General features: G+C 41.5%; 1 protein-coding gene across 1 annotated transcript; it reads right to left on the bottom strand.

Annotated features, from left to right (window-relative positions):
* Positions 1–5337: 5337 nt before the first annotated feature.
* LOC129582999 (uncharacterized) lies at positions 5338–10761 on the bottom strand. The gene is made up of 5 exons (XM_055474655.1): positions 9327–10761; positions 8021–8598; positions 7548–7863; positions 6896–7212; positions 5338–6363 (listed from the first exon to the last, which is right to left on the bottom strand). The coding sequence occupies exons 1-5, from the start codon at positions 9540–9542 to the stop codon at positions 5892–5894; spliced, it is 1899 nt and encodes a 632-aa protein (XP_055330630.1). The 5' UTR covers positions 9543–10761; the 3' UTR covers positions 5338–5891.
* Between the last annotated feature and the right edge of the window lie 5822 nt (positions 10762–16583).

Raw genomic sequence — 16583 nt, 5'->3', positions numbered from 1 at the left:
CACAGAAAATTTATAACTTTGCACGCGCCACAAACGGTATGCTTGAAGCAAAACCCACTTTATTACGGTAGAGCATTTAAGGTGCGCAGTAAGAGAACATACTGCTGTTTCAGTCCAACGAAGTAGCAGCACACTACATGTATAAACAATCCGTATAAAAATAGTAATTATCCAACGTACAGTAATTATTATTTTTTCCCGAGTTTGCTGTTTTTCGTAAGAATTTCGGTGTGCTCATTTTTTTGAGAAGGATTTTTTGGGGAGGATTTCTAATAAATGCGCGTGCTTAATAGATAATCGTTTTGCACATAGTACTTTATCGATCTTCTTTCCCTGTTTCTACTTCTCTTGTACTCTTGAGAAAAATTGGTACCTACTGTTACCTACATGTAGTATGTACGGGACTACGAGTAGTACTGTAATACTTACTTCAGTTTGAAAAAACTATAGTAGGCACTTTTTATTTATTAGAAGGTCAAGTGTATCAAAACGTTTGTAGATCTTTACTGTCTTCCCACACGTAGATGTGGCCCAAGATTCATCCTACGGCAAAGATCATCGATTGTACTCTGTATATAATGTCGAGCAGAAATCGTGTGATAAACACGTGTTGCAAAAGATATGTGGCTTTTCAGTTTTCGCAAAATGAAGAATGCTGATTACTGGTTGAAGTCTTGAAATTCATGCAGACATTACAATTCATGTTGTAAAGACGTCCTAATGCAATTATTTTATCAGTAATTATTAGTACTGATTGCAATTATCTGTGTTGTACTTACTACACCCAATACTATAAGATTTGTAAGTGACTTGCGAGTTACTAGTAACTACTTATTAGTCCAGGTGTTCTCTTAAAGGAGAGCCCACATGAATATTAATTTCTATTTCATTACTGTACTTAAACTTTGATTATGACGTAACATAAATAGGCGGGGCTGTCACACTGTCACCGAAATTCGACCACGAAAGGAAAATCATTAAAATTAAGATTTGGACATGAAAGAAAAATAAATTAAAAAATAATATTAAAAAATAACATTTTGGTAGTGACGTAACTTACGTAGGCGGGGCTGTCACACTGTCACCGAAATTCGACCATGAAAGGAAAATCATTAAAATTAAGATTTAAAAATTAATACTTTGGTAGTGACGTAACTTAAGTAGGCGGGGCTGTCACACTGTCACAGAAATTCGACCATGAAAGAAAAATGAATTAAAAAATAATATTAAAAAATAATATTTTGGTAGTGACGTAACTTAAGTAGGCGGGGCTGTCACACTGTCACCGAAATTCGACCATGAAAGGAAAATCATTAAAATTAAGATTTAAAAATTAATACTTTGGTAGTGACGTAACTTAAGTAGGCGGGGCTGTCACACTGTCACAGAAATTCGACCATGAAAGAAAAATGAATTAAAAAATAATATTAAAAAATAATATTTTGGTAGTGACGTAACTTAAGTAGGCGCAGCTGTCACACTGTCACCGAAATTCGACCATGAAAGAAAAATAATTTAAAAATTAAAATAAATATCAAAAAATTAAATATTAAATTATTATATTATTATTAAATTATGTTAAAATAAATATTAAAAAATCCACTTCCATTATAACGTTTTCCATTAACAATAAAAACATTTGCCCCGAGCCTTGAGCATTTTTGACGGTAGAAAATCTGTAACTTTGATTGAACCGAAAACCGTATATTTATATACAGCCTTCCGTGTTGAGTAGCACTTACTGGATCCCGTTAGCAATGTAGGAGAAATAAGTCTTTGACGTCCACAATCCCAAAATTCTTCCTGTCGAATAAACGCACAGAAAGCAAGCAACAAGGACGTGATAACGAAACTCGTTTTCATGCCCGACTACACGAATGATCAACGGCAAAAGCAATTCGGCCATGACGAGGGGCGCTACCGCGAGGAGCAGGCTTGCCATAACCGAACTTATCCACATAATCCCCAATAGCGCGTCCAGCGCCGTTTGCACAGGATCAGACGAGACTCTCATAAAATCCAGCGCACCCGTAGCGTAATTCCAGTAGCCGAAGAATTTTGTGATCGCGCGGCAGTCCGGTAGATGTTGCTGGTTAATGGAGTAGCGCCAGTGCCGGTTGACCTACAGCGATCCGGCTAGGGAAACTGTCAAAATAGTCGCTATGCCGACGATAATGGAAGCGGCAGCGTGGTCCAGTGGTGCGGATTTTGGTTGTATGAAAGCCGCGCTTGTCGCGATGAATGGTTTCTGGGAAGCGGGACACATTGGCATTCCGGACGAAATATAGCGATAGCGGTTGGATTCACTCAGCGTCTGGGAAAGCAAAGTATCAGAGGACAGAGAACATAAATTCACGGTACGGTGCGGTGTTAAACAGCCCGCTTTTTACCGAAGAAATTCTTAAAAAACTTGGCGCTGAACCTAATCAAAGATGGCGATGTGGTTAAATCGGCATGCCCTTTAAACATCCTGCCCTCTTCTATCGCTTATCGATTTAATCGGACACTTGAGCTAGAGTGCGTGATCCCCGCTACAAATCTTGCCTCATTAATTTTGAAGAAAATAATTCTACTTTGAAAAAATTTAATCGACAAATCCGGATTTTCTTAGCAAAATCTCAAATGAACCAAATAACAAAAACCGGTGCGTTAAATTTAACATGCACTCTATGTGCAGTACTGTAATTTTATAATAGTAAGCTGATTAATATTCTCAAAATTTTTGTGTGGCGTGCCAAACTTAATTTTACCACGAAAATGTTGTTTTTCGAAAACCATACTTGACAGAAACGCAAACACTGCTCAATCGTAAATGAGCCCAGAAATCGAATTAGATATACTGTACTACTGTATACAGTTACTTTATAAAGAAATTACTCACAAAGCCAGACTGCTGTGACGTTGTTGTATCCAAAGGCGTGATACTGCTTATAGTGAGATCCTTGCGACCGCTCTGTGATTCTGGGAAGACACGAAAGCCGAAACTCAAGGAAATGTAGTAAGCAACGAAGATGACAAAGGAGGACTCGACCAGGGTTTCCTGATATGCCAAGTCCAGATCTCGGCCAAGGAGATCTTGGATGGTCCTGGTGAACTTCACCATGATTGTGACAGTTTTAGACGATTCAAATAATAAACATTAGCGTAGTATAAAAAGATAAATTAGATGAAAACGGAAGGATCTAATCAGGAGTAGGTTCCCGCATTACTTGTATATCATACAGCTGCGCTAATCTATCGAAACAACGCCAACGCCATCGATCTAAAACTAGTCGACTGATGGGAAGTTTTGCTGCTGTTGCCGTTGCCGGTCACATTGTACAGTACTGTCTAATTACAGAGTAGGTTGCGGATTACACAGTATGTATGATATACATAACTTAACCGTAATACTGACGGCCAAGGTAATTTGCGATCGATTGCGTATATGTATTTTGTGATTGTGCAGTCAGGAGAAGGAAGCTTATTGCAACAATTTTTCGTGGTTTCCGCCTTCCGGTGCATCCATCGAGAAAGAGTAGGTTCCATGATGTTATAGTAGGTTCCATGATCTAATCGACAATCAACAGTTGATCCGTAACTGCTAAAGCCGACGGACATATCGAACCAGCGTAACGGGTTGTATTTTGCACCTTGCAATGTTGCACGCTCATCATCAGCCCCGGCATTAGAAAGCGTAATTTCGAACACTGCGGTATCAAAGGTTTCACATTTCTGCCAAGCAGTTTTATAGCGATGCAGGAGTTAGTAGTTTGTACTACTGTATGTACAGAACACTATATTAGACATACATTGCCCGCCGCTGTAGTGATCTGTAGGTGTCTCCGAAAATTAGCAGCACAATAAGGATCGTGGACTTGCAAGAAATACTTGTGAAGAAAAACTGAAAAGCAGTTTAAATGAGTGTCGCATTTGGCCGAACCCTGTAACATTTTCTTGGCACAGTTTTTGTCCGCTCGACGCAAAGTTGTTAGTATCGTTATCCAAAATGACAATGAAATATTTTCTTATGGAAGGTTGTCTTATCGTACCTGCAACAGAGGCTTCCATTTAATTTACGAAATCACTTTGCGCCTCCACAATCGGGGCGGAAAGTAAAATAGCGCAATCAGGACGCAAAATAAATTAATTTAATAAGAAAGCGCACTAGTTTACCGCGGAACTGCGCGAGTGAAGCGTAGCAGGACTACATGATAAACTTCGATTGCTGTTAGCGCTTCAAACATCTGAAATAAAAACGGAGCAGAAAACACAGTGCACATTTCCACGAAAAAGCCGAAAAAATATTTAATCATGCAGCTCGAATTCCGAACTCTTAGAAAGGCAAAAGACGCTGCGAAGTAACATTCGATCCCGTACCGGCGCTAATTCAGCCGGGGATGCCGAGCGTGTGTTACTTATCAAAGAGGAAGTCATTTGTACATGCGAGATCTCACCTAAACAACACCAACCAGTGTGTACAGGGGGAGTTTGAAGTTTTATTGTAAAAATCCAGGGTGAGGTTACTCGCCGTGCAGAAAACGCCGCCCAACAGAAAGAATCTTTTTTGTTGGCATATTGTAATGACAGACAGCGCAAGGCGGGTGTGAAGCGCCTTACATAGGCAACCCGGTTTCCGGCCAACCATGCAGACACCAGACGGATCTTGTACATACAAATAATATGCCGATTTTCTTTTTGAATATTACAGTTGACTTTCGCTGACGTGTGGTCGTATACCATGGACAAAATAGCGAGCCGCGCGATGCCCCACCGCATAGTAAAGCCGCATCGGGGGTCGCACAAGCTCTCCGTGATTCGATGTTGGTGTGGAGCAAAAATGGCGCTCGATCTGTAGCTACAAAGATCAACGGCTGTAGTTCACACACCTTATCCATCTCAGACTCTCAGTCCTACTACCGCTGTTAGACCAGTACATTGCTTGCACATTGACAAAGTCTTTTTTAACGTTTTCCGATCCAGGATGCAGATTGCAGTAAATTCCAGACTGCATGTAATGCATGTGTGGTCGCAAATTAAATCATCAAATCTCATTTAGAAATTACTTATCCTTCTATCATATTATGAGACCAACGTGATCGTAGGCGATGCGGCTAACCGGCACTGGATTTACGTTGGCGGCTTACAAGTTACGTCAACAAACAGTCGTCATAAAAATGCAATATACCGTTATCCATTTCTGGAAGTGGGAAATACCTCCGTACAAGAAAGCTGTAAACAATTTTTTGAACCGCAGCCTTTTCGATTTACGTCTTAAAAATAGCTTCTTTGTAAAAATCAGCCACAAAGGCTTTGTTGATATGCCAAGCGCAAACCAGAGATTAAAACTGTGTTTTTAATTTCGGAAAATTACTGTACATTCGATCCGCACATATTCGGAAAACTTGAAAACTAATAACATTCTGAATTAACAATCGATAGGCAAGCTAATTCAAGGATACCGAAGCAAATAACTCGAGGATAATAATAAATAACGCAGTTCGAAGCACAATTAAACAATCTTAAACAAGCACGGCTATTGCACATGAATTAACAAAATATTAGGACGAAAATAACATTCTCGGAAAAAGAGTTGATTTAGATCAGATAGAATTGCCATTTCCGGCCAGTTCCGTCCTCCATAGGTACTCCTATGAACGACAGAGTTACTATTGAAACAAAAACAATCGCCAAACAGAAAGCGGTCACTCAAACCAGCTGCACTGCTCATAAGAGTTAAAAGCAATAGATAAAAATCTCGTTGGGGTGCAATTTCAATTAAAATAGCAAGAACTTCGACTTGAAAATCGTAGCCGCTGACACGCATGTAATCCTTTTTCAGAATGGAGTAAATGCTCTCGCGTCGGCTGCTGACGGTGCCACGAATAGCTCAAACTCCAAAGGTCGCCCTTTCAATTTGTCTCCTCTGTCTCAAGGTCCTGGCTTTCGGCTGGCATGCAATTGCGGCAAGAGTGCGGCGCTCGGATCGCCTGCACCAGTAAACGATATGCCCACAACAAGATGCCGGTTAGCAGCAACAGCAAGCCGGGCAGTTGGAGGTGTTCCGGCAAGAAAACTTCCACCAGCGTTGTCGGCAGATACGAGCACCACAAGTAGGGACTAAGGGCAATTAGCGGGTACAGCACGCATTCGCCCCACGATGCACACACGCAAAAGTGCAATTCGCGGCTGATCGCTAGTGCTCCAAGAAATATGCTATCCATCACCGAGAAATATGCTTCTTCCGACATGGTTGAACGCTCCTGGTTCAGATCCTTTAGCTGGGTCACCGTCCATTTCATGGCTTCTGGAAAGACGCCCCCACAGAACGCATAGAACTTCGTCATATTGAATGTATTCGTCGGCTGTGGATGTGCGTCATCTCTGAAATTATAAGCAGACAAACGAATCATGTTATTCTCATCATCTCATGTAAATTTCATTATGTTGAAGTTATTTTATATTGAGGAGTCACACCGAAATTTCACGTTATTGATCGAAAATCATGAGAAGCTTTCTATGCTTACTGTTCTGCCAGTTTGCCATGAGCGCAAAATTACTGTGCAGTTTCATTCAGAAACTGGTCAAGCAGTGTTCAACCTACGAATGTTTAACTTTACTTGCGGTTATTATGATTTCTTACGTACGTACGCAGCGATCCTAACGCCTAACATACGGATTTCTGCATCTGGTACATGTGAAATTATGCTGTTTTTTGGAAACCTTAAATCTCGTTTCAACCTACACAGCTAAAAGATCCCTTAAAGCACTAGGTCAGCAGTTCGACTACAAGTAAAAACAGTATCGTTTTGGTCATGTTATCCTAGAGTACAGAGTAGTACTAAAATTGTATACTCGTAAATTCACAAATTTAAAAATATCTGGCAAAAAAACCAATGCGAAATGTATACTATACCCTGCTTCTTCCGCATCTTGTTCCGCATTCCTATTTGATCGGCTGACAGTCGGGTTAAAAGTCTTTTTCCAGCCTTCAAAGAGGTTCGCATCCAGTATCATGATAGCAATCAATCCACCGCAAGTGCACACGAGAGCGCAAGGTAAACCACTAAGGAGCAGTAATGTTCCGCTCCAGACCAACGGCCATCCAACTGTGTAAGCGGTAGCCAACAAAGTCCTCGCTGAAGAAATGGAGCTCGTATCATTCTCGGAAACGAATTGCTCGGATACTTGGCATGCCCAGTACGACAGCATAGCGGCTCCCGGTTTATATCTCTAAAACATCAAATTAACCGTTAATCGCATCTTTTTGGCTGCTGTTTTCCTTTACTTGTAAAGATCTACGAATTCTTTTACGGGTCTGAAAGTTTCCAGATTTCCTTTCGTTTATAGAGTGCGTTATGTAATATAGAATTTTTCTTCTTTAGGTTTTTCTGAGTTTGGTGTAAACCTTTACGTATTTTATAGTAATTTATTTTACAGCGCAGCTTCCTTTAATTTCTAGGGTAGCTAAAGGAATTTTCTGGTTTGAAATCTTTTTAATTTTCATACTTTTAACTTTTATCGTAATACATAATTCACAAAACTGCAATGCTCTTGCTTTTTCTTACTGTTGGGAGTTCACAATCACACCCACAGCAATCGGCAGTTGGTCTCTCCGTAACAATAAAGTAATTAGCCCAATCTTCCAAATTTGATACGCTTTTCCAATGGCCCACATGGAGGAACTTAGCGCATATTGGCCACGCCTTCATTGTAACGATGATAAAAAGGAAAGAAGCTGCTCCCACCTGCATCTGCTTGATGATATTCGGTCCGCTATGCAAATATGGACCGCGGGACTTCTTCTGGAACGACGACGGTAGTGGAGGGAATTTCGGCTCCTTCATGCGTTCGGCGCGGAAAATCTTCCAACCGTAGACCTCGCTGTAACATAGGCTCATTAACCTAACTGATCTGGCACGGTCTTTAAAACCTTCCTTCAGTAAATGTGATTATGTATTTCCTAATAGTGATTAGTTAGCGACTTAAGATAACTGACAAAAAATTATAACAATATTTTTTTCACTACCGCATACTTCACCTGATGTCGTCATTAATGCACGAAAAATATGCTTTTTGTGTCCATAATCCCCAAATTCTGCCAGTCGAATGGACGCATAGAAAGCAAGCGACAAGGATACGGTACGGAAATTCGCTTTCTGGGCCGAACACACTGATGATCAGCTGGGTCAAAAGCAACTCGGACAGCAGTACAGGCATCATCGCCATGAAGTAGCACAACATTACCAAACAGAACCACATGACCACCAGTACCACCGCATTCAGTGCAACTCGCAGAGGATGATACCTGGCGTCCAGGAAATCCGCCACGCCCTCGGCCTTATTCCCGTAACCGAAGAATACCGTGATTTTGCGGCAGTATGGCATATGGAGCTGCCCGATAGAGTAGCGCCACTGCCGGTTGACCATTAGCGAACAAGCCAGGGAAACTGCCAAGATGGTTGCCAGGCCGGAAGTGACACAGGCGGCGATAAAGCCCAGTGGCGTTGCTGCCGGTTGTACAGGAATCATGTGCACCAACTTGTCCGGCTTCCGGGAAAGGTTAGATAACTGTATTTCGGTCGAGTTAAGCCGATCCCCGTAGGATACGTTGACCGCCTAGGAAAACGTTCTTATTAGAAAACACTTATCACCCACACCACAGTGCAATGCCTTATATTAACCTGTTTATGCATAATTTATTATCAATATTATTCATAACATTAATATGCACGTTATTAATGTTAATTAAAAAAATACGATCTTGAACGTAATTAAAATTAGACATTTGCATGGTTGCCATGTGTCCCGTATGTATTGTAGCATATATAATTTTTGCTGGCTTGTCAAATTTATGGGACCGTCACTTGATTTTTTTTAAATTATGGGCTTTTGAATTCTGAAAGAATTTCACTTCCTGGATTAGAATGTTTTATTACGGTATTCCAAATTTTCAAAGCAAATCATATCTCAACAAAATCTGTGTTGTGCATGCAGTCTCGTCTCGTGATAATTGGGACAAGTTATTCATTTGATCATGTTCGATGAGCGAAGCTCGCTATGTACCTACATACCGTACGATATACTGTATTTCGAAATTTAAAAAGAACTGGTGCGGTAAATATCAAACAACAACGATACAAGCAATAATTTCCTTTCGACGCCTTCGCTATTCTTAGGTGTGCAACAAAAGAACATTTATAAGGAATACTAATTACTACTTAGTCTTATAACAATCCCTATTACGTACAACGAAAACACGGCTGGACATAACGTATGTCAAAGTGGCCAAATCAGATGCTATTATTATAATATACGAGTACAAGTCATGGTCCTAATTTACTTACTGCGCCGCCTGGCAGAGACGTTGTGTTCAGTGTGGTGGACTCGCTCACTTCCATGCAGCTGGACTGCCGTTCCGGGAAGATCCGGAAACCAGAGCTGAGACATGCCATGTAGTAAGCAAAGAAGATGACAAAACATGATTCCATCAGGGTTTCCTGATATGCCCAGTCCAGATCTCGGCGGAGGAAACGTTGGATGGTCTTGTAGAACTTCACCATGATCGCAACAATTCGTGAGGAAATTAAAACAGGAATTGTTAGTGCAGTCCAAGCAAAAAAATTCACGGACTAAGGTGAAAAACTGCAGGGTCTAATCTAGAGTAGTGGCGGGTTCCTGCGCTCTCGATTGGCTGTTCCGGCACTCTGAGTAAGAGGTTAGGCTGACGATATCATCGATCCAAGAAGCAATCGACTGGCCGATCATATTTTTATGCAGTATACTGCTGCTGCAGACGCGAAGTTGCCGGCTGTGTTTCCGCCAATACTGTATAATAATATCACTGCGATACAGATGACTCATGTATGTACAGTCGTATTGTCCTTGGACGAGCGAATCGGAGCGATCAATTTCCAAAGTTCTGTGATTACAGTTAAGAGGAGGAAGACACCGATTTCATGGCAACGTTGTTTACAAGGTGCTCGCGTTGTATAAGTGCCGGTGCTTCCATCCAAAATGAGTTTACAGTAAAGCCCGTGATTTGTCAGCACCTGATAATTATTAAAGCAGACGCCAGCACTGGATTGTAGGTCTTGGTACAGTCTTGCAACTTGCGCGATGACATGTATTCATGCGTCACCAAATGCAATCACCCACTGTGGTGGTACTTAATACATTAAAAAATTACCTTTTTTACTGTTGTCATACAGCTCAACCGATGTATCTGTACACTATGAAAGCCGGTCCGGAGTTTCATCACGTAAAGTAATGGTAGAGGTAATGCATACTGAGCGCGATGTTAGTGCTTAGCACGATGGACAATTGGACACTACTTGCTCGGACAGAGTTCGTCTGCTCATACACAGTTAAATACTGATGTAGCCAAACGAAATGCGGGCATTTACGATGACGAGCTGCTCTTAATTTTTTTTTAGAAATGATTTTAAATACTCGCATTCTTTAATCGAAGACCAGAGTATATTTTATTCAACGCGAGTCTCTTTTTCTTTAGCCCGGCGAGCTTGTGCAGCGAAAAAATGAGTCCGCATTAGCAAAACTGAATTTATATCCACTCAATATTAATGTGCGGGTTAGTGTAAGGTGTCGTAATGGTTTTAATTGGGGCTGAAAACGACGAACAAATAATATATATCAGGGATAGTTAAGTATTACATTCGTAACGTGCTGTTCCATGGCGGATGTGCTGGCTTGTCAAAATTTGGAAGCCGGTTTTCCACCGGCTGTTGAGTCTTCACAACATAGCCTTCCGTTACATTTTTGCACTACTGACGGATATTCGGTTCGGTGTTTGAAGTATTTGGTATTTGACCTGCAGAAAAAGCATAGTGTGAGCGGAGAAGCGGCTCACGTACAGCGATAAAGTCTTTCAAAGGATTTCAACGTATTGCGCCGTGGTGCAGTGGTACTGCCTACGCGGATCTAACGACGTAGCCGGGGTTCGATTCCCCATCGGCGCCTTTTTCAGCCGTATCTCGGTTTCCAGTGGGTAGCGCCCTGGTTTTAATAGCATATGGTGAAGTGGTTCTTAGTGTATAAACCTTTGAGAAAGTGTCCAAGTAAGGCATTAGTGGTTCACTGGTTCGCAGCAGGAGAGCGGTAATGCGGCAGTGCGTTGGCGAGTTACAACATACGTGGTTCAGTTGTGGGGTACAGTTGTGGTTCTACGGCGGTTCAGTGTGGTTCTTTGGGTCACGTGGATCTATTTAACGTCAGCGTTTCTCTATTGGCCCAATTGGTTCAGAACCAAGGGAACCACTCGAGTGGTGGTCTACAGCTTCACTAATGCCTTAACTTGGACGTACTATGCGAATTAGAGCCAACCGGTCTGAACATCACTAGAATTCTGCACCTGGCTTTTACGCGATTTACGCAGAAGCCGGGTGATTCGGCCTGCCCGAATTTACACCGAATCTGACTGATCGGTTAAAAACACGGACCGGTGACGTTGATATCTCCCCGCCCAGCATGTCCCCGCTACCGGGTGCATGGTATGCTCTACCGTCTGTAAAAAAGTGAGTAGAATATTGCAGACCAGCTAACCGCCCGAGAAAAAATAAGGGCAACTTACTAGGAGCTATTCCAGCGCATCCAGCGGGCTGAATTTCTTTGTCAATGCGGAAGATATACCGACCGGTGTAATCGACGTTAGACAGTGCATCAATCGTACGGTTGTGTGAGAATGGAGCGAACTCCCAAAATCCAGCGCCATAACCGCCGCTAAACCCGACCTACATAAAACCTAAATCAAACCTTCGAAAAGGGAATGAAATACTAATTTAAAAGATGAGGCATACTGCAGGTCGCCAAAACGTTTGAACGACCGAGACATTAAGTGGGCTTTTTGAGCGATTCATGTTTTCCCAGCACAAAAATTTTTGCCGATTAATAGCTTTGACTTTTGCTCAACCAGTTTGGCGGCAAATTTCAATTGCAGATACCAAAATCGTCTTGAGAACGATAATAGAACTACGAGTTCATAATCTCGAGTCTCCACCAAAGTGACCTTAGGACGTGTGGAATCAAAACGCAAAACTGCAGGTCGGTAAATGATGGAGATGGATGATTTCGTTGTTTTGGCAGCCAAACGTTTTGGTGAACAACAGTATTCCAGTATGCGGTGCATCTGGAAGTTTTTGCTGAACACATGAAATATTTACCCGCGCTTGATGATCAGATCTCGCATGATCAGAAACTGCTGTGTAATTTATCCAGGAAATTTCCTTGTAATTGAAAATGGCATAACAGAGGTTTTCCTCATCAGTGACAATCAGCAGCTGGAAGGTGTTTTTGCACGATGATTCCAATAATTCCAAACTTTCCGTGCGCGTAATTCTAATAATTTCAAAATTACCAAAACTGCAGGGTAATTGACAGATTTGGAGTGCATGGTAATTTGTCATGCTTCCTAGTTGAATCGTATTTGTGTTCTATTAATCGTGAAATAAACTCTTGTAACAATAATTACCAACAAAAATAATAACAACCACATTATTTTAGAGTATTTCGAGGCATGTCTCTTTGCGTAATGTCGAAATCTCGTTACGCCGTATACTGCATGATAAGTGAACGTTTCCAGCAAATGCCCAGCTACGTTATACGGAAACAAGCATAAACCGACCGCTACGAGGTATTCTACGTACGAAATACAAATACACAACATAGTTATCGTGTGCTTCGTTGTATAGATATCTGTATTACACCACTGGATTTCGGGAAACTAAGTGTACGTTGAATGGATTTGGACGATATAGGTAGTGGATTACTGAACGGTATTGGACGACGGTGAGTTCGCTGAACGATGTATTTAATGGGTTAATGCTATTAACTGGAGTAGAAATACGAAAAAGCATGTGCATCGTATAAATGTGGTGTATCTGCACGTAGGAAAAATATAGGATAATTACAACTTTCGACAGCAGCAACGGCTGCCGGTATTCAAGTGCATATTAGCACCTAAGCTGGTGTACCTTTGCATTGTGTGACATTTTGATTTCTCATTGTTTTGACTAGTTTATCGAGCCGAATAATCGTCAGCAAACAATATCGTTTACCAGACCAGATAGCTGTAGTACAAGACAATTATCTGGTCTTCAAAAATTCTTAACAGCCAGTTGAACTTGCATTAAACACTGCATTTGACACGAATGAGTTATAAAACTAATCATGAAATTAATAGGTAATTTAAGATGCGCGTACCAGCAGTTACTTCTTATACAAATGAAGAAGAAACGAAGACACAAAGGCGGGATGAGATTCTGTGTTGATAGATGAATTATCGTTATTTACACATGTCCCAATCTTGCACACAATGTAGCACAGGTGCACAGGCTATCACTATAAAAGAACCGGTTGTCGGACGTGAAAGGTGCAGCGAAAAAAGCCGGGTATACCTGCCCTTCCGCAAGTGACAAACAGATCATCGCACAGCATGAAAGTGGTGTACGGTCGGATTCCGTAGTCACGCACGTGGTGTATGTACTTAAGGCCGCAAGCGGATAATCCGAATTCCGAAGGAGTTTTTAAAATCCCACCAGGGAATACGGCAGCAGTAAGCCGATCAGCGGGCAGTGGATGGCCAGCAAGAATAACCACACACTGTTCACTCCCTCAAACACGCAGTAGCGCAGTCTCTTGCACAAGCAGGAGGATGTGGGTTGTGGCGTCAGAGCCTTGGGTACGCACACAATAGATACGTGCGCGCCTAAGTCCATTAACTTCTCTCCCGGGATCTCCTGTTTGGCCATATCGTTCCCGTGCGAATGATAGCATGGCTCTGTGCAGACCTCCGCTTGAGTTGGTGCAGGGAAATGATCTAAGGGCGAACTGCCCGGTGTACCGGTCTCCTCTGCCGCAAGGTCCACAGGTAACGTTAACGGCTTCGAAGATTTATCGCTGAAATAATAAACAGGGTCGTCACTTTCCAGTACCCGTACTCGCTCCCGTGTTCGTGCTGTTGTCGTCTAAAGATAATTGTTACCCGCTACATGGAAAAGCAGATGATAGAATCCTTAGCATATCGGTAATTATTTTCGAAAATCCAAATACCCCATATCAAAGAATAGGAATCTATACAGATCTCAGAGGAATTAATGCGAACATGATGTTGATACACCGTATAGACGTCCATATGCACCACTCAGACCGTGAAGCGCTACACAGCGTTCACGATGAGTGATGCGCAGCAGTCTTTGAATTCATCTTGATTAAAATAGCGTATGGGGTATTTTTATTTTTGAATACGATTACTGATTTTTCAAGGATTCTAAGGATAGCAAAACCACGTTGATCTGGCTCTATTATGGTCGGGAACGCTCCCAGTTATTTTTTATTTTCCTCAGTTGTCATAATTAACGAATTTCATGATTCAGTTTTATTCTAAATAATCTTGTAAACAAACTTTGTGCGTCTGAAAGTGGCGCATTTTCAGTATTATACAAACACGATGTATATAAAAAATTATTGTAAGCGATAGATAAAAATTAATCGAAAGTACTATGCGGGCGGGAAAAAATTCCGGGCGGGTGATCAGATGGTCTTTACTTATTCCTTAAACGCAAAATAATCAACAACTGAGATCATATTGACCTTCAATTTTGCCCGCCCAGCTTTTGCGGTTTTAGCGGGTTTTGAAGATTGTGTTTGATTTAATTATGTGACACCACATGGTTGCAATAGAACTTTTATTGAAAATGCATAATTATGCCTGCGTGTCAGCCTGCTTAACAACTCGGAAACGATTGTTTCCTTTCAAATAAACGTTTTTAATTAAATTTCGGCTGATTATCGGTAGAAATTAAGTGCACGTAGTTTGTAGTTTGCACTATACGGTAGAACGTCCAGGCTTCATTGCAAGCAAACCTTTTTTTTCAAAATAGCCCGTGACGAACCGGAAACCGATTGCGACGTCAAACCGCTAGAAGCCAGTACTGCTTCGCCGGCGAACCCCAGCACCGTCCGCACTAGTACTAGTCTACCCGTTTCGCACGGATACCTTAACGTGGGAAGAATGGAAGAATGCAGAGCCTACGGTGCAGCAACCACCAGTTATCTGTGCAATCCAGGACGCTACTCGTGTAACCAGACCAGACCAGACCTTAATTTTCAAACCTATGGGCAGCAAGGTTTTAATCCGCTGTAAAAATCCAAAAACTGGGATGGCGAATATAAGAAATTGATTAGGTGATTGTTTGCTCTGTTTGCATAGCACTGTTATGGCTGTTAATTACTTCGCGAGGCCGCTACGTGACCGAAGGAGCGTGAATTTCCTTGTTAACATTTACTGTTGCCGTACGATGCCATTTACTGTTGCCGTACGCTTAAAGCTGCTACGAAAAAATGAGATGCGCAAAAAATTACCGGCAGGAAATGAACGAAAAGGTTATTGCGAATGCAAAATGCAACTAATTTCGTCACGGCAGCCCAAATCACTCAAAACCTGAGCAGCTAAAGCTACGTGCGCAAAATATAAGAGATACTCCTGTTGTAGGGTACACTACCGGGTGGCCGAACAAAATGTCACCAAGCGCTTTTATTTTGGCCCGCGCGAACTCCTTGACGTAATCCAGGCTGCATGGACTTGCTCGATAGACAATTTCATGAGCTACAAGAAGCAATAAAATAATTTTTGGAATACAGTGTAGTTGAGGCTTCTCGTCAACAATGGCGCCAAGTACATTGGTGTCGAAAATGTTAGTGTCCCAGCTCGCAAAGTTAAAATTTTCGTCTCACTTTTTGTCTCTCCGCAATATTTAAATTTTTTAAATCGTTTTATCTAAGGAAGGTCTTTGTGTTTCAATTGGGAAAAAATTGTTGGCATGGTGCAAGCGCTGGATGGACTATGCGCTATGCAACCTTTTCAACTTTTCGAAAAAATCAAGAGTTTTTTCATCTGTTTTTCTGAATATATTGGTTACAATTTTTTTGTTCATGACAGGGTGCACCGAAAAAAGCCGCTTTAACTGGCAATTGTAGGTGGGTGGTTACTCTTTCAAAAACATGTTTGAACCAGGACTTCTATTGAAGCGATGGTATGAAATTCTTTTCGAAAAATCTGATACCCGTTTCATGAGGATCAAATGTGGGGAGTTTCAAATCTTTCGCTCCTTGGCCAGGCAGGGTCACTAAAATGTCGTTGTTCTTTACAATAAACAAATCAGTAACAATCCCTCTTTGCGAAACAGTAACGTCACAGACATTATTGCACGTGGTTGAGTATCTGCAATTTTAATTTGAAAATAGGAAAATTTGAATTTGTATTTCCAGGACATTATTCAGCTCTACCCATTTTTTTAAAATACAGTACTGCCGGGAAAAAGGAAACCCTTTTATCCTGTTGGTTTGGCTTAACGTTTTTGTGTCATAAAAATTTCTCTTTCCAATAAAACTAACATCATGTCAATCAAGCACTGGATAGGCCCAGGGCACCTTAGTAAACCTAGGTGACATTTTGTTCGGCCACCCGGTATTTACAGAACATATTACACTTTTTAATCAGTTACGGGACTACAGACTTACGCTGACTTCTGGGCATCTCTTAGCTGGCTGCCTTGTAAATCTAGCAAGAAATTCTGTGGCGATGCCGA

This window comes from Paramacrobiotus metropolitanus, unplaced genomic scaffold, assembly GCF_019649055.1.
Source record: "Paramacrobiotus metropolitanus isolate TYO unplaced genomic scaffold, Prichtersi_v1.0 Parri_scaffold0000009, whole genome shotgun sequence".
Taxonomy (NCBI): Eukaryota; Metazoa; Tardigrada; class Eutardigrada; order Parachela; family Macrobiotidae; genus Paramacrobiotus; species Paramacrobiotus metropolitanus.
Note: the sequence above shows the minus strand (reverse complement) of the source record. Positions and strands in the feature narration are given on the sequence as shown.

Coding starts and splice junctions, on each gene's coding strand:
- LOC129582999 (XM_055474655.1), bottom strand. CDS start 9,542: ATGGTGAAGTTCTACAAGACCATCCAACGTTTCCTCCGCCGAGATCTG. Junction 7,213..7,547: donor GTGATTGTGAACTCCCAACA/GTAAGAAAAAGC, acceptor TTGATGTTTTAG/AGATATAAACCGGGAGCCGC. Junction 6,364..6,895: donor CAAGATGCGGAAGAAGCAGG/GTATAGTATACA, acceptor TTATAATTTCAG/AGATGACGCACATCCACAGC.